A 22,218-nucleotide genomic window follows, 5' to 3' on the forward strand; every position below is an offset into this window, starting at 1 on the left:
CTGGTTGAGTGCGCCTGCGCGGTAAACTTCATTCGAGGAAGTGGCAGGGGAGACGTATCAGACGAAAGTGGAGAGTTTGCTGTTTATACCCAGTTTCAAAGAAGATAACACAGCGCGAAACTTTTCAAAATGTCGGGATATGATAGCAACCCTTTTGCGGAGCCAGTGGGCGAAAACCCTTTCAACGTAAGTATGCGTTTTTAGATTTCGTTTAGACACAGTTAAGCTTTGGTGCTGACATATCGTCCGTTAAAAGGTAGCCAACACGCCAGGAAACTAGCTGGGTGGATGTGGGGGAGGGATTTGCTTCAGCTCTCTTGAAAGCTATTTGGTTAAAAGAGCGAGATTGGCAAGACAGCAGCCAATCAGCGGGCTTGGTTTGAAAATGGGGCGGGGTGCCTTGCGAACTTAGTTGCAGGAAGTTAAACTGTAGCCAACTAGGAATGTATGTCAACCCGTTTAAAGCTACTTAATAACTATTAAGTTTTCTACTTTGATTTATTCGTGTTATGATTTGGAATTTATACTGTGTTGGCTGAGATCTGATAGAATTTAGGAGTCCTGTAATGCCTCTTAGACTACTTAAAGACCCTAGTACAGTTTTCAGGATAACCTCTTTAACGTATTCTGCTGGCTTTCACTTCAAAGAGACTTTGAAAGCTAAAGGACGTGGTCTGGAAATCTATTCAGTCTATACAAGCCTGAAACTTCATTGTATTTGTGTCTTCAAAATTGATTTTAACTTATAACTTCCTTTGATTACAGCTAAAAGCTGCGAGCTGGAAGTAGGCCATCTAACATGTGTTGCCTTCTGGCTAAAGTGGCTGAAATACTGATGAAAGTTTTCTTTGTTCACATCTGAAAGTGCTTTCAAAAGTAAAGGATCAATAGGAAATATTTTTATCCTTGTGTTTTAGAACATGAATTCATACCACACTCCCTAAAACTGAGCAAAAAGTTGCATGGATTGCATTATTTCCAACCATATGTCACCATCATTCTTTTTAAAATAGGCGCATATGTGATTGAATATTGTGTATTAGTAAAGTCTGGGACTGTACGAATGTTTTGACAGAGATTTACTCATTCAAAGAGCAAAAAAAATTTTATTTTCAAATTTATCAAACTACATAACTACTTGATGCTTTGTTTATATAGAATAAGAAGCTACTACATATACAGGTTTGCTCTCAGGCTGTCAAAATTTGTAATGTTGAGATACTTTTTAGTTACACATTTTAAATGTTTTAGTCTTTATTATTTTTGTGATCCATTGTATTAAAAAGCTCCCAAACAGTAACTATTTCATTAGAGTGATACAGTGCTTATAAAATTATTCACCCTCTAGGATGTTTTACCCTATTATTGGTTTTATAAATCAACCATGGTCAATATTATTTGACTTTTTTTTGCCAAAAAACACTTTAATGTCAAACTTTAACAACAGATTTCTACAAAGTCATGTCAATTAAATAAACTGATGTAAGGTTAAATAAATCATTACATAAATATTCCCCCCCTCAAGTCAGTGTTTAACAGATGTACCGTTGGCTGTAATCACAGCACTGATTCTGTGTGGATAGGTCTCAGTCAGGCTTGTGCATCTGGACACTGCGAATCAACTCCATTCTTCTTTGTAAAACTGCTCAAGCTCTGTCAGGTTGCACAGGGATTAGGTTTGAACAGGACCTTTCAAGTCCAGCCACAAATTCTCTATAGGATGGAGGTCTGAGCTTTGACTCTGCCTCTCTAGTTTTCGCAGTATGCTTCGGGTCATTGTCTTGCTGTAAAATAAATCTCAAAAGCTGTAGTTCTCTTGAAGACTGAACAAGATTGTCCTCCAAGACTTTCCTAACTTTACAAGGCTGAGAAGAAGCACCCCCACAGCATGATGCTGCCACCACCCTGCTTCACAGTGGAGATGGTGTGTTTGTGGTGGTGTGCAGTGCCTGGTGTCCCCTAAACATAGTTTTGTCTGATGGCAAATAAAGCACCATTTTGGTCTCATCAGACTAAAGAATTTTCTTACTTGACCATTGAGTATCCCACATGCCTTTTGGGGAATTCTTGTGGAGATTTAAAGAGTTTTCTTCCCAGTGGATTTCTCCTTGCCACTCTCCCATAAAGCTTTGACTGGTGAAGAACCCAGGCAACATTTGTTGTATGCAGAGTCTCTCCCATTGTCTTAGTGGCCTCTCTCATTAGTCTCCTTCTTGCATGGTCACTCAGCCTGATAGGTAGCTTTGCACATGTGCCATATACTTCACATTTCTTGATAATGGATTTAACTGAACTTTTTAACTTTTTTTCAGTAGTGCCTTGGAACCTTTTTTTCTGAGTTGCTTGGAGTGTTCTTTTGTCTTCACGGTGTAATGGTAGCCAAGAATACTGATTAGCCAGTGACTGGACCTTCCACACGCAGGTGTCTTTGTACTACAATCTCTAGAGACACCGTTTGTCAAAATAAAAAAGCCAAATTATATCAACCATGATTGATTTCTAAAATCAGTGAAATGGTAAAACATCCAAGAGGGTGAATACTTTATATAGCCCCTGTATGGGGAGGAATGAATCCATCAAAGTTGAAGGCAAAGGTAGTAATAGCGAAGAACTTTTGATAATCAAAAAACAAGAAATTACTTCATTTTTGGTGCCCAGGACTTCTGTTTTTATTGCCAGTGTAAAACAGCTTTTGATATACTTTGATATTTTAGGCTTAAGTATCAATATCAAAATGTAGTATTTTGGTGTAGTGACATCCCTAATCTGTTCAACCATCCCTGCCTCTTGATATTTATTTATACACACACACACACGGAGTACAAGGTACGTTTAAAAACATATAAGAAATAAGAATTCTGTGTGAGGGTGAGGTAGATTTGAATTTTGATATAAAACTTTGAATACAAATGAACAAATCAGAGCAACATCAAAAATGGTCAACAACTGTAGTTTGAGAAAGAGTGAAGAACTTGGTGCATCATATTTGGAAAAGGTAGCTGATCTTACAGATTTCTTGTGAAGCTGCAGTATTTTAACATAACTTGCAGCTTTTATTTTTTGCTATCCGTTTATCAAACTCATTGATTAAAACATTTATACTTCTAGGTTTAATCCCCTTGTGGTTTCACTTTGGAGTTTACCCTGGATTCTTTTTAAGTAGTGGATCACCCAGCTTTATTGTTTGTAGCTGTAAAGCCATTAAAGCAGTAACTTACTTTTCCAGGCATCAAGGCAGAGATTTCTGTCATATGTCTTATCTTGCAGTACAAATTAGGTTTAGTTTGCAAGAAGGTTGCTTAACATGCACTCTTTCTTCTTCATTACTGTGGTTTGTTTCCGACACATGACAACTCAGTCACAAGGACATTTTTCACAAATATGTGAAATGGTCAAGATCAGTGTTAATTTTGGCAGCTATTTTTAATTTTAGTCTTAGTCTCTTGAAGAAATGTCTTTTAGTTTTAGTCACATTTTAGTCATTTGTATCCTTTTCAATTTTAGTCTAGTTTTAGTCGACGAAAACTCAAAACATTTTAGTCCATAAAAGTCCTCACATTTTAGTTTTTACTTGCAGTCCAAGCATTTATTTTCTTGCCTAAATCTGGTACCAAATCATGGTAGTGTGTTCTATGCACCCTGCTAAACCTGGGAAGCAGAATAGCTGTAGATGCTTTGTTTTTGACAAATTTACCTACAATGGATAAACATTACAAATTTTTAATGTCTGGTGAAGACTACAGTACATTTTTGTCTATTTTTCGTCATCTTGGCGAAAACTAGACTTACTTTTAGTCCATTTTAGTCATCACAGATCTATTTTTGTTAGTCTTAGTCTAGTTTTTGTCATGGAAAAAAGACTGCAGACGCACATTTTTAGTCATAGTTTTAGTCGACAAAATCAACACTGGTCAAGATGGACTATGAAATCCAAATTAAATTTAGGTACATTGATGAGTTTGCAGAGTTAATGAAGTCTGACTAAGCAACAGAGGCACCTGGAAGTTAGGGCCATGAAACATCATAAACCACTGGTTCTCAAACTGGGGTCCAGGGACCCCTCAGGGTCTGTGAGCCAAAGCTGGGGGTCTCACAGATTGATTCAAAATACATTATTAAAGTGATACCATGTCATTAAAAAGCAAACAAATGCATACAAGGACCACAGCGCCATAAAACAACCATACTAAACCGATGACTCCTACATAAGTCAGCTTTGGGCCAAAAAAACCCTCAGATATGATTGTGGCCCAAAACCACAAATGTGAACCTGACCACAACCTCAGAAAAAGCACAGAGCGTTTCTTATTTGGGTGCTCAAAGGATCACAAAAAGTAAGAAGCCACACTCAATTGGACAAGAGCTTGTATTTAAGTTGAAGAGTCAAAATACAGCATCTAAGAGTGCAAATGGCAGTTATATGTTTAATCAGCATGAGGGTTATGTGGGGATCCATGGTTTGCAATTGAACAGATCACTCAAGGATAAGGATATGAAATTCTCTGTAACATGTGATGGAAATGACTGTCATTATGATGAATTTCAGATTCTGATGAAGCCTACTGTCGGTTACGTTGCATAACTGTCACTTTTACAGTTGTTCAAAGTCACACTTTGTTGTATCAGGTGCACAATGGCAGTGACGTCAGTGCAGAGACGACCAGACCGCTGTTTGTTTGCTGGGTGTGGAAGTGGCTGAATAAATAACTGAGTAGCAGCTGGAATATGTTGTCTAGCACTAAACACTATTTTGTTTTTATAAAGCTGCATTCTAAGATGAGATTTAGTTTTTAATATTCATATGATGCTTTATTTGAAAAAAATCCAAGGAAGCAATGCTGAAAAACCCATTTGAATGTTAAATGTTCTTCCTTTAATTGTCTGCAGTGTGTAATCGTGTATATCTAATCACTGTAGAGCTGTAAATTTGCAATTTTGAGGTTGGCTTAACTCCATTCAGTCGCAATAATCATCTGCAGTTTTGAAACTGCAATAACAGCCACACCTGAAATCAACAGTTGTCACAGCAGATCCTGCTTCCTGGTACGAAGACTTTAAGTCTAACTACAATCCAGATTTATATTCCCAATTTGTAACAACACACATTTAGGTTAAAGTTAGTTCAACATGACATTATTGGTAGGGAATTTTACATCAATACAAATGTGGACGTGCTGAAGATGTGCCAAATACGTACTGTTTGTGCGTCTTCTACACACTCCCTCAGTTCAAACATCATGTCGTCTTGTTTTGGCTTGTCTCGTGTAAATCCTCATTTCAGAGAGGCTTAGTGGTTTTGGACATCAGTTGAATTTATCCATTTCTGTTTGTAATGTGTCATCACAGCAGTCTCTCAGTGGTGATTCAGCACATCTTTTTCCCACTCTTACACTGGGGTGCGTGGTAAACACATTTTGCATGATAATACATTTTGCATTCTTCATTTGACAGAAACCTTTTAAGCTCTCCCTCTGCCACGTATCATCTCCCAAGGCAGGATGATGTTTCTGAAAGTGTTACTGATCTTCAATCTGCAGCTGAGATCAGTTTTATTAGATCACATTTCTGCTTCAAAATAGTACAAAAGGAGTGTAACTGCTTAGACTTCTCTGTGTTTCCTGCTGGGAATGATAACAGGTGTGTCATGAGTAAATAAGTAGACATGAGTAAGGGTGCACTTTCAGTCACATGATCAGTGAATGACGAGGTGGTTTATCATATGAGGCTGTGGTTCTTTCCTCATTACTCTTAAAGGAGGAACTGACCTACATTATAAAAAACATCACCACAGCTATAAAGCTGCTTCAGCTGTTCAAAAAAATAACCACCTACAAAGGCCTACATTTCCCATAATCCTTTCTGCTGCCTTTTCTAGAACATCTGAACCTATAAAAGACACAGGGTTATTTGGGCTTTGATTTTTATCATGATCAAAATTTCATCCTTCCCAAAATGAAAGAACATGATTGATGTTTTTTTTACGTTCGCTTCTTACATACAGGGACATCTAAAAAAAAATAAGAGAAAAATAAGAGGAAAATGATTTTTTTCCTGTGATTTAATACAAAAAGTTAACATTTCATATATTCCAGATTCATCTCTGACAGGGTAAAATATTTCAAGGCTTTTTTTGTTTTAATCTTAAAGATTAATGGCTCATAAAAAATGAAAATTCCACTATCTCTAAATATTAGAACATAACAAAACACCAATCCAAAAAAAGGATTTATAATACAGAAATGTCGACCTTCTGGAAAAGTGTGCTCATTAACGCACTCAGTAATTGGTTGGAGCTCCTTTTGCAGAAATTTCTGCATTTATGCAATGTAGCATGGAGCCATCAGTCCGTGGCACTGCTGGGGTGTCATGAAGCCCAGGTTGCTCTGATCGCAGCCTTCAGCTCATCTGTATTGTTGAGTCTGGTGTCGCTCATCTTCCACTTGACATTTCCTCAGAGGTTCTCTGTGGGGTTTAGGTCAGGTTTGGCTGGCCAATCAAACGCAGTAACACCATGGTCAGAAAACCAGTTTTTGGTAGTTTTGCCTTCACTGTGGGCAGGTACCAAGTCCTGCTGGAAGAGGAAATGGGTATCTCCATAATACTTCTCAGCAGATGGAAGCATGAAGGTCTCTAAGATCTGGTAGATGGCTGACAGGTAGAGATGGGTATCATTTGGGCTTTTTCTGTTACTGGTGCTAAATCAGTACTTCTTATATGGTGTTAGTTCCTAAACAGTGCCTGACTCAATACTTTTGAGAGGAAAAGAAGTGTTGGAAGTTAGCAGGACACTAAAACTGTCTAAGTATCATAAACGAGTCACAAAAATATCTCTATATGGTGCCAGCCGAATGCTGGCTTAGAAAAGAAACTGGTGTGACTTAACACATAAATCACACAAATTCCATAATGATTTTCTGGCCTTTTATTTGAGTGGTGGGATATCAAAATGAAGTATCGATATCAGGGATGCACGATATTGGAATTTTGCTGATATCCGGTATGCCTTTATCAATGAAATAATCTTATTTGATGCTAATGTTGATACTGATGTTTAAATGTGGCTCTTCAGACCCAAAACTTCAGTCCTTAAAACACACAATTTGAAGTTTAAAGGATGAGCAGATCAACCATTTTCAGTCCTTGAAACACACGTTAAAGTGTAAGGAATGGGGGCGCAGGTGGCCCAGTGGTTTAAGGAGCGCCCCACGTACGTGGTTGGCCGGGGTTCAAATCCGGCCTGAGGCCCTTCACCGCATGTCTCTCCCCCACTCTCATCCCTGATTCCGACACTATCCACTGTGCTCCTCTATCAAAACAAAGGCACAAAAATCCCAAGAATAAATCTAAAAAAAAGTGTAAGGAATGATGAGAAATAAATAAATAAGACTTCAGTTGATATAGATCTGTTGGTCCAGCCTAAAACTAACTTATGTGTTTGCATGGCCAATATTTACAGCTGATGCAGGTAGATTTTATAGCCACAGTATCAATTGTAAAAATCTGCAGAAATTTTCATTCCCTCTTCAGCTATTATCTGCCGATACTATACCAATAATATTGTGCATCCCTAATCTGTGTTGAAATTTGGTCCAGTAGGTATTGGATGTGTCGGTACCGTTACCGTGTTGGTACCAGATTTTGGTACTCGTTCCTACTGACAGTGTTGACTCTGGACTTGACCAACAGCAGCAGGTGACATGGCACCCCAAACCATCACTGACTGTGAAAACTTCACACTGGGCTTCAAGCACCTTGATTTCTGTGCCTCTCTGATCTTCCTCCAAACTCTGTGACCATGATTTCCAAATGAAATTCAAATTTATTTTAATCTGAAAATAGGGCTTCGGATCAGTGAGCCCACTGTTTTCTCCTTAGTCCAGGTGAGGCGCTTCTGTTGTCTGTTGTTCAGGATTACTAAGAACACGACACCTGTAGCTCATTCCCTGGACTCGTCTGTGTGTGGTGACTCTTGATCCACTGACTCTAAGTTCTTGAATCTGCTTTTCTTGACAATGTTCTGGAGACCGAGCTCATCCCTGTTAGCTGTGCTCCTTACCTTACCACACTCTTGTCAACTTTCCATGAAAAGCTTTGATACAGCCACTGAGAACAGCCTGCTTTTTCAGCAGTGACCTTCTGTGGCTTACTCTCTTTATGAAGGGTCTTCTGCACAGCTGTCAAGTCAGCAGTCTTCCCCATGATTGCAGTGAGTTTCTATGAAATCCCATGTGTGGGTTCTCTTCACTGTGAGTTTCTTACTACAAACAGCAGGTGTGTGATTCATTGTACAGCCCTGTGATGTTTCGCCTTCGCTGAATGTCCTGGTTGTGTTTTGGGAGGACAAGTCCCCTTTAGAGGTAGTAACAGAGGTGTTACTGGGATGAAGATGGGATCACTGTACCCAGCAGGGGAGTGCAGTGTTGTGCATGTTTGTAGTACAAGAGAAATAAAAACTCTTGAATATATCAGGATGTTTGTTGATGTTTCAGACTTTGATTATCAAGGAATTTAAAAAATGCTCACTGGAATTCAGCCTCCCTCGTACTGAGAACATCAGAGGTTATTGGGTCATTACCATAAGAGAAAGAGAAAATGTGCATTTGTCTGGCTTTAAATTACACAGGTCAAAGGAAGCAGAGACACCTCAACAAGCACCCACTTTTTATTGATCTAGGACTATTTTTCTTATTACATCATTGCTCTGTGGTTAAATAAACATGCATCGCTATCTTACTAAGCTCCAGGTGGTGTCTTTAAAAGAAATTACTCCCAAACCACAAAATATTTAGTTAATTTTGGAAATGTGACTCAAGACAAGAATTAATCATCAAATTGTCTGTAATGCCTTTTGAGTTTACTTATTCCTTTACATATCATGGCAGCTTTTGCCTTAAAAGTGGCTTGTAGTAGGTTTGAATGAAAAGTCCAGTTAGCTGTGTATTTTCTTACATCAAATGAAAACTAGAATTTTAAGTGGGGAATGATTTGGAAAATTCATGAAGTCACCTGGACTCACAGGCTCAAAGAATCTGCTTCTATCAGGACAGTCTGGCCTCTCATATATGTTAGGATCTTTTTGGCCTTTATGTCTCTGATCAAGACAAGAGTCAATTAATGTTTACCATGCCTGACCTCTCTTGAGAAATAAGTCTTTCCATGCTAATGATTAATCTAGACTTGTACAGGTTAAGCAACAATAGTTTGGTGTACTTTATTTTATGGTCTGGTGAAGGCATTCTGTCAGAATCCATGGTCTGGGTTACTTTTATTGTTTAAGGTTTACCTTGGGAAGTTCTTTAAAAAGAGTTCAAGTAAAGGGTTAGAGAAATATTGTGTTAACTTATTGTTATGGTTTTAAATGCTAATATTAATGCAGTAGAGAAATGTGTGGACTTATCAGCTTTGATTGAGTGATCAATAATAAATGCCGACAGGTTGTACTAGGAGGACAGTGTGCATTAACATTACCGCCCCTTTGATCGACAGGTGAAAACGGCACTTATCAGTCTTTATTATGTGAGCTGTTTTGGTTGGTAGAGTTTCTACCAATGGAGCTTTGTAGTTTTAGACCGCTGCTAAAGCACCAAAAGGCTTGGTGTTAGTTTTGTCTGATGACACTGACCACATCAAGACTAATCCATTTGTTTAATGTGTGGATCTAGGAATAGAAACAACCAAAAGTCATAAGGAAAAGTTTTGTCCCATTGGTCCTTTAAGATATAAACACAAGAAGCTGTAGAACCACCAGAAAAGAGATCGGGGCTGCTTCTTTATGAAGAAAAGACAAACAGCAGTGAATATTTTTGTATGTTTTCAGCATTTTGACATCTAGACTCAAAATCAAATTTAGAAAAAGTTCTTCCTTTTTCTACCTCTTAAATGCCAATAAATTCTAGGGATGCACTATTCAATACGCTGATGTTTACATATTAATTTTAGCAGATACAAATATTTTAATGTAGGTCACATCTAAAACTTCAGCCCTTATAACAGACTTTTAGGTTTATGGAATCATGATGAAAGACTTCAGCTGATATAGGTCTGTTGGTCCACTCTAAAACTCCACTCTTTTTCATAAAGCCAACATTTACAGCTGATAATGGCAGATTTTTATAGCCCAAATTTCGGTTGTAAATATTTGCAGCTCGTACCGATAATTCACCTTTTAAGTTAATTTCTGCTGATACCAATATTCTTGCAATAATAAACACGCATCCCTAATAAATACTATTCTGTATCATCACTTATTGTTGCAGCTAGGACTGGGCAATATGAGCTGAAAATAAAATGTCCCATTTTTCATACCAGACCTGATTTACAGTTTTAATAGATTTCCTTTGCTGCCTAGTCAAAGCAGTCCTAGAGAAAATGTAGATGTTTATTTGCATTCAAAATCAAATACAATCAAACATAAAATCTGTTTATCCCCTGGACCTGCTACAGCCCTGTTCCTAAATCTCCTCAGCTGCTGGTCAAAAGGTTAGAGTCTCCATGCACTTAAATGGCATCACTGACTCCCAATGTAAACTTAATCCAGACTTCTTTTCTGTTGTGACCTCAAACAAGACACCAAACCTCGACTAAATCCGTCAGCCCTGACCTTTCTGTGAGCAGAATCCTGTACTTCCAAGAGATCAGCAAAGTTTAAAGCAAGTCAAGTACTTCAAATAGACTCCAGATCTCAGTTCATCCAATTTATGCAGATATTCTCCAGTTGTTTGTGACTGAGTGAGCTGTAACGATGAGTGACACCTGTCTGTTTGGTTTTCAGGATCCTGCTGTTACACAAGTGACCAACTCTAACGTACCACAGGTCGACCAGTACAACCCTTTCCCCTCAGTAAGAAAGCACTACTGTTGGAATAGTCCTTCTTTTTCACTCCATGGTTGTCTTTCATTAAAGATGTTTTCTTCGTGTGCTACATTTCCACCTCCCTGCTCTTATTTGACCTTAATTTCCACCCACTTTCCACCTCTTTTCTCTTATCTTCTCCAGTTCTTATTTTTCATCCATCCTCCACGTACTCTTTCATTTCCGTGCCCTGTCACCTTCCTGTTTACCTCAGCCTTTTCTTTGTCTTATTTTATCTTTGCTAATTTCCTCCGAATCACTCACTGTCATTTTTGTCTCTTTTTGTTATTATTTAGGATGGTTTAGCTACTCAAACCACTCCAGCCAACCCGTCTCCCTACCAGCCAGCTGTGTTACAGCCGTCCACAGAGCCCAGTCCACAGGTGAGACACATACTACTGGATGCACCATTCTCTCTACCACTTATCTGCTACAACTGGAAAATATCACAGAAGTACACTGAATGACAGAACGACACTGAATTTTCCTGGTTGTTCCTAAATGTCATTGCTTTATTTTATCACATATTTGCTCCAGCTTTTGACAAAATAAAGCTAGTAGAAGAAAAAAGCTCTTTAAAACACAGACAGGCGGGGAAACATCACAAAAAATCCAAAGAAAGATGAATAAATCAGATGAAAAAAAGCTTTACTTGGTAGCAGTTTTTACCAGAACTTCTATCTCTGTTTCCATGCATCACTTACATTCAGACTTTAGTTCAGTTTGGGTACCAAACATTTCTGTTTGGTTTTCATTACAGTATATGAGGTACAGCAATTAAATAATAAGAGAGCCCTTATGAGGATAGAACCACATGGTTCACAGTTAGACCAAGTGTTATATAATTAGCTGAAATGATTAGCTTAAAAGTTGAACAATGCATTAACTTGAAATTTTTGGTGAAATTGGACAAAACAGCAGCTGATTCTTTTGGTACATTAACTGAGGTGTATGAGGAACACTGCATGTCACATTTATATGTGTTTGAATGGCACAAAAGATTTTATGAAGACAGAGAGGATGTCTAAGACCATGAACGTTCTGCGTGCCTAAGCACATCAAAAATCTCTGAAAACATTCAATAAATTGAACAAATTGTTCAAAATCGACGACTTGGCACAAAAATGATGGCAGAAATGGTCTCCATTGATAAAGAGAAAGTTCGGAAAATTTTGCATGAAAATTTGAACATGACAAAAGTGTGTGCCATAGCTGTCCCAAAACTTCTGAATTCTAATCAAAAGGAAACGCAAACAAATTTGTGGAGAGATTTTGGAACAAATTGAAGGAAACCTACATTTTTTAGGAGGGATTACATGCGATGAAACTTGGATCTTCCAATAGGATCCTGAGATAAAACGGCAGTCAGTGCATTGGAAAACACCATCATCACTAGAGCTGGGCAATTCATCGAAAATGAGATAAAATCTAAATTGCAATACTGGGGAAAAAAATCTCAATTATATTATTTTCTCAAATCGTTCAGCTTAAATCATCACCAAAGATGAAGAAAGCACCACAAAGGAAGTCCATATTCAAGAGCATGGTGATTGTCTTCTCAAGGGTATCATTTTGGAGGAGAAGGGTCAACAGTGAATCAACACGATTACAAACAGGTTCTAGAAAAACTGAGAAAAGCCCAAGAAAGAGACCACAACTGATATTATAATATTTTGTCTGTTTTTTGTTGTATTATTGTTGATCAATGTTGTTACTGTTCTGTCTATGTTTGTTTTATCCACTTTATCAACAATGATATTAATTATAACATTAAAAAAAGACAACATGCCAGCTCACACTGTGCTCTTGGTAAAGAAGTTTTTAGCCCAAAAATAAATCACAGTGTTTGATCACCCTCCCTATTCACCTGATCTAGCACTGTGGGACTTTTTCCTAAGATCAAATCTGTGCCCAAAGAAATAGTTTAGAGTGTTGTAGAAGTTAAGAAAAGAACCACAGAGGATCTGAGAAAACTGTCAGAAGAAGACCTACTGCCCTGCTTTGATCAGTGGAAGACCTGAATGCAGCGGTGCGTTGATGCAGAAGTGGAGAAGAGTGAAGGAGAAAGACACTGAAACATTTTTTATGTTCAGTAACACTGTATAACAGCTTGTTTTTTAATAGCCATACCTTGTATATCAGTTTGAAAAATCCAATTTCATCCATCCCAAAAAACACATAGTTTTGAGTAGAATCTAAGTCTTGAACCTTTCTCCATGCTGTCTCTGCAGCCTGCTTTTCAACAATGTTCCGCTGTAGGGACGTCACAGATGAACTGCGGCCTGTTTTTCAGGGATCTGAACACACAATGTTCAGTTCTCTTTTTTCCCCCTGGGGGCAGTTTAAAAAACTGTCATATTTACCTTGTGTTTTAGACATAAGACTAGGGAGCTTCAGAATACCTGACAATGAATGTAAAATCAGCTCAAATTGTGCCTTAAACCAACTGTTAGCTCACGTTACACATGTAGCTGTAATATTTCATACTAAAGGGCGTGTGGTCCTTTCTGTACGTCTTCCAGTACTTGTTATTCAAGGTTATTTGTTGGCTAAACAAACATCAACTCAGTTTACACATTATAATAAGCCTCCTTGTTCTCAATAATAATCTTATAAATATTCATGAGTAACATTACAGATCACCTATGTCCTCCTTTTTTTCTGCCTGGTAAGACATTAGCTGTGATTATGCTAATCATGCAAATGTTTTTCCGCTTTACAAGCAGTACTTTGACCCTTAAAAATACAACACCCATACATCTTTATAAACTTATGTGAAACCTGAGTATTACTCACATATTCCTCAGGCTCAAACATGTTGTCAATCTTTTTAGCACTTTTGCCTCCTAAAATCTTAGGAAATCTGCTAAAATAGTAGAGATTCACTGTCCATTTAAATGTACTATTTTTTTCTAAATAGAAATACAAGCTGAGTTGCTTTTCCACTATTGTCACAAAGATAAATTCCTGTACATTTCTCTGTTTGTCGAGTAAAGTCTTCCTTACTCTCCTCTTGCAGGCGACTGCTGCTGCGGCTCAGGCCAATCTGCTGAGGCAGCAGGAGGAGCTGGAGAGAAAAGCTGCCGAGCTGGACCGCAGAGAGCAGGAGCTGCAGACCAGAGGCTCCTCAGGTCATTAAAGACAAAAAAAAATCCTCTCTCCTCTGCAGCACTAGCAGGAGCTGCACAACTTAGCAGGACAGAAAAAAACAACATGCTATGTGATGTGTACAATGTGGTGTAGACTGCAAAATCTGAAACATTCTCGCACCACGGCTTTTAGAAATGAAGTGAACCTTCCTAATTACTTATACAGATGCAAATGCACACAAAAAATACTTTGTCATTGAACTCATAAATCACACCAATACATATGCTGTAAGTTTACAATTACATGGTTTAAACTTTGTCGTATGCTAAGTTAGCATGACATGATGTAAAAGTTTGTTAAAAGTGACTTAATCTTCCCTTTTAACAATCAGTTGTCTTTTGTATTGACAGTGAAAGAAAACAACTGGCCTCCACTTCCAAAGAGCTTCCCCATCAAACCATGTTTCTATCAGGACTTCTCAGAGGAAATCCCCCCAGAGTACCAGAGAGTCTGCAAGATGATGTACTACCTCTGGATGTGTAAGTTTATCAGAGGGTTTGTTTTTATATAAAGTATGTCCTGCTGAAATGGTAATGCTAGTTAAAGCTTTATGGGAGAGTGGCAAAGAAAAAGCCACTGTGGAAGAAAACTCACATTCAGTCTTGAATAGAGTTCACCAAAAGGCATGTGGGAGACTCCATGGTCAAGTGGAAGAAAGTTCTTTGGTCTGATGAGACCAAAATGGTGCTTGACTATCAATTTGTGATTTCTGCAAAGAAATAAAAAAGCGCAGCTTTACATTTTACATCTGGTCATCTTTGTTAGTATTTACAGCAGTTATTAAGGTGTTTCAGTTCACAATTCAAAATGAAAACAATACTAACATTATAAACGGCAGCATTATCCTTGAAACACGCCTCTCTTTGCTGTTTTTCAGTCCACTGTGTGACTCTGTTCCTCAACCTGCTGGCGTGTTTGGCTGCCTTCATCAGCAGTGCTGATCATGGCATCGATTTTGGTCTCTCCATCCTCTGGCTTATCCTCTTCGCTCCATGCTCCTTCCTCTGCTGGTACCGACCCGTCTACAAGGCCTTCAAGTGAGTCAACATTCATTCCTGACACCATGTTTCTAAAAATTTGTCTGTGTTGTCTTGGTACCTCTCTGGTGTAATATGCATCACTTTGCCTATGCAATCATGAGGAGCAGTGGTAGATAGCAGTGTGAAGACCCTTTTCATACTTGGACATGCAGCATTTATCTAAGGACAGTTTATCAGAGCTCTGTGGATTATCTTTAACCACAGTGAAACAAAAACAATGTAGGTGATGTTGATTACCGATATTACTTTGCTAACTGTTTAGATAGCTGTGTTTAAAGTAACTTGAATAGTAGCGTACAGTCACCAGCCACTTTATTAGGTACACCTATTCAATTGCTGCCTAACACAAATAGCTAATCAGCCAATCACATTGCAGCAACTCAGTGTATTTAGGCATGTAGACTTTGTCAAGAAGACTTGCTTACAGTCAAACTGATCATCAGAATGGGTAAGAAAGGGGATTTATGCGACTTTGAACTTGACACGGTTGTTGGTGCCAGAACTTCAGCAACTGCTGATCTACTGGGATTTTTCAACCATCTCTAGGCTTTATAGAGAATGGTCCAAAAAAGGGGAAAATATCCAGTGAGCGACAGTTGTATGGAAGAAAATTCCTTGTTGATGTCAGAGGAGAACAGGCAGACTGGTTCAAGATGATGATGAGAGGCAACAGAAACTCAAATAACCACTCGTTACAATAAGCAGAATACCATCTCTGAACACACAACACATCGAACATTGAAGCAGATGGGCTACAGATAGTTGCTTGGCACACTTTGGGCCTCTTAGTACCAACTGAGCATCATCGCCACAGCCTACCTGAGTATTGCTGCTGACCATGTCCAGCCCTTATGACTACAGTGTACACACTTTCTGATGGTTACTTCCATCACCTCACAAAGCTCAAATCATCTCAAACTGGTTTCTTGAACATGACAATGACACTGTACTCCAGTGGCCTCCAAAGTCACCAGATCTCAATCCAATAACCCAGTAAAGCAGGTATTTCACATCTACATCATTGATAATCTTATACTGAGCTGCGTTGATTTCTTGTTTACAGGACAGACAGCTCCTTCAGCTTCTTCTTCTTCTTCTTTGTGTTTTTCGCCCAAGTTGTGATCTTTGTCATCCAGTCTGTGGGAATCCCAAAATGGGGAAACAGGTGAGTCCAACAATGAGTTTTTAACTATGAGACTTGAAGGGATAGTTAGATTAAGGATAGACGATTTGGACTGCTTAAGATTGAGAACAGCATGCCTGAATCAGCATTTGTTTACATTTTTGTAAAGTTACATGTTGTTGGATGAAAATTAAGGATGAACCTCCAAGTTTAAGTAGTAGATTAAAGACTGGAAAGATATCTTTTATATGTCTAATTCTAACTCCACTTGGCTCTCGGCTTAAACATACCTGCCATAAATGTTTGCATTAAACTGTGGTATAACTGCTTGAATATTTGGTTTACAACTTGAACTTCTTCCAAACTTTCTCTTTTTCTCTTTATATTTACTACTAAGAGTCTGTATTAATCAGCTGTCCTACTTCCTACGCTCCTCTTCTGACAGAAACTTTTCATCCTTCAGCTTCTTCTCTGCTGCCTCTCTGTCTGCTGGTAACTCTGTAAGTTACTGCTGCTCACTCTCTGCTACTTTTTACTAATACTGATTATCTTGTGTTTCTTGTAGAATTTTGTCTATGACGATTCTAGATTTCAAGCTGATGAGCTTTACACTTTGAAAATGTGACAGTGTATGCGTTTTACTCTTGAGCCTTGAAACCTAATAGTAGAAACAATGGCACCAATAATTTCTTGATATTGATCAGTTACCACAAGAAGTACCCTTCATTTGTTAGAGACGCAACTTCAGGCTTTTTGTTGGTCTCGCTCTGGGCTCTACCCTGACCAAGACTTGCTATGCTAACTTCAAATATAAGCTCTACGTGATGGAACCTGCATGGTGTCCCAGGGCCACTTTGCTTGGTCTGCAGTCTTTCTTCATTTTCAGTTTCTAGGGGTCGTTCCCAAAGCTTTTAGAATAGTTATCAAGTAGATGTCACACTTCAGAACCAGTTTCTGAAAGCAAAGCTTTTCTCTGGCCTTAACTCTGCTGTCCCTTGGCACACCACTCCTCCCACAGAGATCTGATCAATTGTAGCCATCTTTAGGACTGATCTCCATACAGATGTGCTCTCTTCTTTGTAACTGAACCTGTAGTCTGATGTTGATGTTCACGGTTAAAGCGCTCAAGCAAAGAATCCCGGCTACAGACTTTTATTTTGAAGAACTTGATGGAAATACCATGTTTTTCATTAACTTAACTTAGCTTTAGCAGCAATACTAGTGAGTTTATGCAGCAACAGAGTTTAAAGCTGTTTCTTTGACACATTATGGACCTAAAACAAAGGCGTCATTAGTTAAAACATATCTTTAAACTGTTTTTAAGCCATTTTAAGATAAACCATCGCAGCCCTGGGCTAGAGACAACAGAGTCGATCCATGCAGCGTTTTTAAAGCCCGTGTGCAGGCTTTGCAGCAATGCTCTGCAAAGCCTGCACACTTGCTGTGTGGCTGTTATTACAGATGTTCAACTTGTAGAGGAAAGAACACACTTTACCTGATTACTATACTGCACATTAATAACAACGGCGCTAGTGGGTAACATTGGGTTAGTTACATGGCTGCTCTTAAAACCAGAGTAAAACATGGTGAGGACAGGGCTCTGACTGTGTAGTTGTCTGTCAAATATTCCTCTGCTACACCGACAGCTTCGGTTTTACCTTGTGTATGCACTTCAACACAATGCCTGCATTTAAACTGTGGATGAGTGTTTCTAAAATCCATTTTGAGGCTAGTGTGGCATTATTTGATAGCAAACACTTGCAGTGCATAAGTAATGTGGGAAATCGTTTGTTTGATACTGACATAATAGCAGACTCAGAACGCTCCATAAGTGGCAGACATCTTGGTTGCCAAGGAAATGTCTTCATTGAGTTCAAGCTCCACATTAGATGCAAGGTTTTTCTTGGTCTTTCCTGTCTCAGATCTCACCAGGCTTTGGGTGATGTACTATGTAATTAAAGTGAAGTTGAAAAAGCCCTTTGATTTCAAAAAGGCACTATCCAGGATGACCCTTATGCTAATGGCTCCTTCTTATTCCCATTCCCTTCATAATGGTCCCTCATATTTTACCACAGCACTTCACATAATGTCCAACCAGAGACTATCAGTGGACTCTCTCTTGTTCTGTAGCTCTTTCTTTGCAGATTAGATGCAAATTACACAGCAGAAAATGTAGTACCATATTCTGAAAACAAGGGCACCCCAAAATTATTAATATGAAAATGTACTCACATTTTGAAGTTAACTTTATTTGATGTTTAGAGCATGCATTCGTATTGTAATACTGCCACATTTCACTGTGCTAATTAATTAAAATGGGTTGATTTTATGAACCATAATTTTGCCTTCCCCTGTATCCTTTCAGCTTTTAACTAGCTTTCTACTCTGCGTATTCCTCGCTAACTAAACCTAACCCAAATCTTGTTCAGAAAATAAATGCCTGCAAACAGATGCTGCATGTTATGCATTGGATGATGGTTTTGAGACACTCGAAGCTCACAGATGTTTGTTTGCTCCAGTGGCTGGATCAATGCCATCACTAGTTTCGGTTTGAACAAGGCAGTGGGAGCCATCATGATTATTGTGGCCATCCTCTTCACCATGAATGCTGTGCTGTCCATCATCCTGCTCAAGATGGTGAGAATTTATCAACTTTTATTCATAATTTAAGCTGATTTTGTAACAAAGCAACTTTGTCTTTTGATCAGTATCTGCTTTCCCTACTGTTAAACAAATGTGGCGAATTTGATTTTAATGCATTTAGTTAGAAAATTAGAATTTCACCCAAAAATATCATTTGGGTCTGAATTGCAGAATAACTTTAGTATATCAACTTAATGAAAATGAATGGGGCACCACAGGGCTTCCACAAAATGTTGCCAATTTGGCAATTTGGAAAGTTTTAGGTTTTTTGCCTCCAGAATCTTTAGATTAAAAATATAACTAAATATCTGTATTTTTTAAAACTTTGGGTACTTCTTACGCCATCAGTCATAAAAAAGAAGACGCTGTATCATTTTGAAATACAAAATGTATTGAAAAATCCAAAATTCTGTCTTCATTTGTACTTCTATCTCTCCTCCTACAGGTCCACCAAATGTACCGCCGTACAGGGGCCAATTTCCAGAAGGCTCAGCAGGAGTTCTCGCAGGGCGTCTTCACCAGTAAAACCTTCCAGACAGCTGCTGCCGGAGCGGCATCCTCCGCCGCCCAGGGAGCCTTTCAGGCAAACAACTAATGGTCAACAGAGTTTAGCCGTACTCCATTTAAAAGGTCAAGGTCTATATGTTGTCAGGTCTGGATGATTAACTTGAAACAAGGGGAATGACACAGGAAGCTAAGGGTTGTTGTTGTGAGTCTGAGCTTGCTTCCTTTCTTTTAGTTGTTAATTCTAACCTCATGATTTATAGACCTTGAGCTCAGTGAGGCTACACCGTTAGCCTCTCTCCTTTCACCCCCTTAAACAATGCCTATGTTTTTCCTCGTGTTAACTCACAGAGCAGCTTCACCAGGCTCTGGTAGGGTGTGTATAAAAGCCATGGAGGGGAAAGACATCCAACAGGTGCATTGTGGGGTGAAAAGCATGAATGAAGTTGACTGACTGCGTGTCTCTGCTTTGTATATTTTGTGTGCACTTTTTGTTAATGCTCTTCAGTGTAATATTTGTCTGTGCAGGTGTGTGATGAGTGTGTGTAGTGGCAGTATGCTTGTCTTTGTCCACACTAAACTGTGGACTCTGATCCTGTAATATAAAGAAGATGAAGTGTTTCTTTTTGTCATTTATGGCATTTTTCTAGTCTCAAATGCATTTCTTTCAATTGTTGAACATGTTTTGGCAAAAGAAATCTCTTGTTTGTAAAAAAAAAAAAAAAGAAAAAATCAGTCTAATGAGAAAGAAAAGTGACTGTAAAAGGTATGCAGTTTTATTCTAATTACTCTGGCCTTAGGTCGTTGGATGTAACTGTTACTGTAGCTAATTATTTAAATCATTTCAGTCACAAGCAAAAATACACACAATTCACCCTGGCTGAAAATCACTTTTACAGAGTAATAATATGTTGGCGCTTTGAAATTCCTGTGCCTTTGAACTTTCTGGTACCAAAATTTGCCAAGATCTTTCAGAAAATAAAACCTTTAAATCTAAATATTTTGGGAAATAGGGTAAATTTTGGTATTTATGCATCACATAGAGCTCATGTTGAAACAGAAAAGGGCTTCATAATATCTATAAAAACTTCAGTATCTCTTCTTAGTTGGAGAATAGAGTTATAGGTTAACTTTTTGTTTTAGCATCAATAAGAACTAAGCAGCTTTAACATCATGTTAGATCAGTGCCTCGTTCTTTCAAAGGAAACCAAAGCATTACTGATTTCTACTGATTTAAACCTTATCAGGTAGATTAGTTCAGTTTTGTCTTTTCATTTTACTATCAACAGTAATTACTGTAATTACTACACAGTAGAAGAGCATTGGTTTATTGTAAATGAAGAAAAGCTGCAGCAGTAACAGCATTTAGCATGTTTGGATCTTAAGCCCGGTTCAGAGCAAAGATGAGACAAGTTGAAGTATGCACCTGCTTGTGATAGGCCACTCTGCAACATTCTGAAAGCCCTAACCACACAGGCGCTGGACCATCGCGTCATGTCATACAATGCGCTTCAACTCACAATCCTAGTGCACACCGACTGCAGCACGAGCAAGATGTCCATTTCATATTTTACTGCTTGCCATGTCCGTAAACCAGTTACGGTGATTCGACAAACGGAATTGCAGGCATCTCCATTAATCATCCTCATTTGAGCTGTGATGGCTCAGTTCACACCGCTGCAGCTGTAATGCCCTAAACAATCACATTGTGTTGCAAATCTTTGGTCTGAACTGGGCTTTAGAAATGATAAATAATTTCATTTTTAGATTTCAAAATGCAAAATCTGAGTTTTACAGTTAAAAGTTTAATAGGAGCAGCAGGACCTTGTGTTTCCTTGACGTGTATCTGATTTATTTATTCTGCTAGAGTGATGTAAAGTTTCCATGACATCCTTATTTTGAAGGGAAACAGTGTCTTATCACCAGTACACAGCTGAGGTTTTGCATTTTCACTTTTCTTTATTTTGCAGTTTAGTCTAAACCTTCTTGTTCCTGAGGGTGCTTTCACACCTGGATCGCTTGGACAGGTCGTTCCAAAGGGAGTTGGCATTCCTTTTTTGTCCCTGGTCACTCAGATTCATGTAAACCCAACAATCAAACTGATCTGAAACAAAACAAGCGAGCCCAGATCGCCTTGAAAAGGTGGTCAAAGCTCTCTTCCATCATCCGAACCTAAAGTGGATGGATTTGCAGTGAGCTGGCGATCATAACTGATAATAAAGTAATAAATAATGCTACTCACATCTAAACAAAGTACACAAGCTCTCAGCATGAAAGCACCCTAAGATTACCCCAACCTCTAAATTATTTGCTGTATATTTTCTTTGATTTCTTTTACAAAAATGCACACGTGTCTGTTTGATGTACATTTAAAACATCAGCATGGATGTAAAATGTTCCTAAAAAGCAGGTTCAAGATAACTTGTGTGGTGTTCTTACAACAAACAGTGGTCTAATTTAAGGTTCAATCTTTCATGGTTTATATATAATACATGACTTTTATGAAGTCAAACATCGCTGAATGCATTGTTTTGGAAGATCAGAAGCCAATGCCTTTTGTATTTGAATAATGAAAACAGCATCTAATAAAATGCTTGCCTTTACTTAATGCTGTTTTTCCTTCCTTTTACAAACATGATACTAATGGGAAAGCTCAAGGTTTTTATTCTAATTTTGTTAGGAATTTTTAATTTGATGGCAAATGTGGACAAATAAGTACTGTATGTCTGAAAACATGTCATCAAAATTACACGGATACACAAACCTAGGGAGGCATGATATTATCAGTGTGATATCGGTATCAGCAGATGTTGCATTAAAAGTGGTGTCTATCTGTAACGGCTTAAAGGTGTATGTAAATATTGGCTTATCCAAAATCCTTGTCCCAAAAAAAGTAAATAAAATGT

At 38.3% G+C, this 22,218-nt stretch overlaps 1 protein-coding gene across 1 annotated transcript; it reads left to right on the forward strand.

The window, feature by feature from the left end:
• The first annotated feature begins 32 nt into the window (after positions 1–32).
• scamp2 (secretory carrier membrane protein 2) lies at positions 33–21,915 on the forward strand. The gene is made up of 9 exons (XM_041795816.1): positions 33–186; positions 10,772–10,840; positions 11,149–11,235; positions 13,872–13,983; positions 14,353–14,481; positions 14,880–15,039; positions 16,106–16,207; positions 18,685–18,802; positions 19,254–21,915. The coding sequence occupies exons 1-9, from the start codon at positions 130–132 to the stop codon at positions 19,401–19,403; spliced, it is 984 nt and encodes a 327-aa protein (XP_041651750.1). The 5' UTR covers positions 33–129; the 3' UTR covers positions 19,404–21,915.
• Positions 21,916–22,218: the final 303 nt, after the last annotated feature.

Source organism: Cheilinus undulatus, linkage group 9 (genome assembly GCF_018320785.1).
Source record: "Cheilinus undulatus linkage group 9, ASM1832078v1, whole genome shotgun sequence".
Lineage (NCBI taxonomy): Eukaryota > Metazoa > Chordata > Actinopteri > Labriformes > Labridae > Cheilinus > Cheilinus undulatus.

Coding starts and splice junctions, on each gene's coding strand:
- scamp2 (XM_041795816.1), top strand. CDS start 130: ATGTCGGGATATGATAGCAACCCTTTTGCGGAGCCAGTGGGCGAAAAC. Junction 10,841..11,148: donor AGTACAACCCTTTCCCCTCA/GTAAGAAAGCAC, acceptor GTTATTATTTAG/GATGGTTTAGCTACTCAAAC. Junction 15,040..16,105: donor CCCGTCTACAAGGCCTTCAA/GTGAGTCAACAT, acceptor TCTTGTTTACAG/GACAGACAGCTCCTTCAGCT.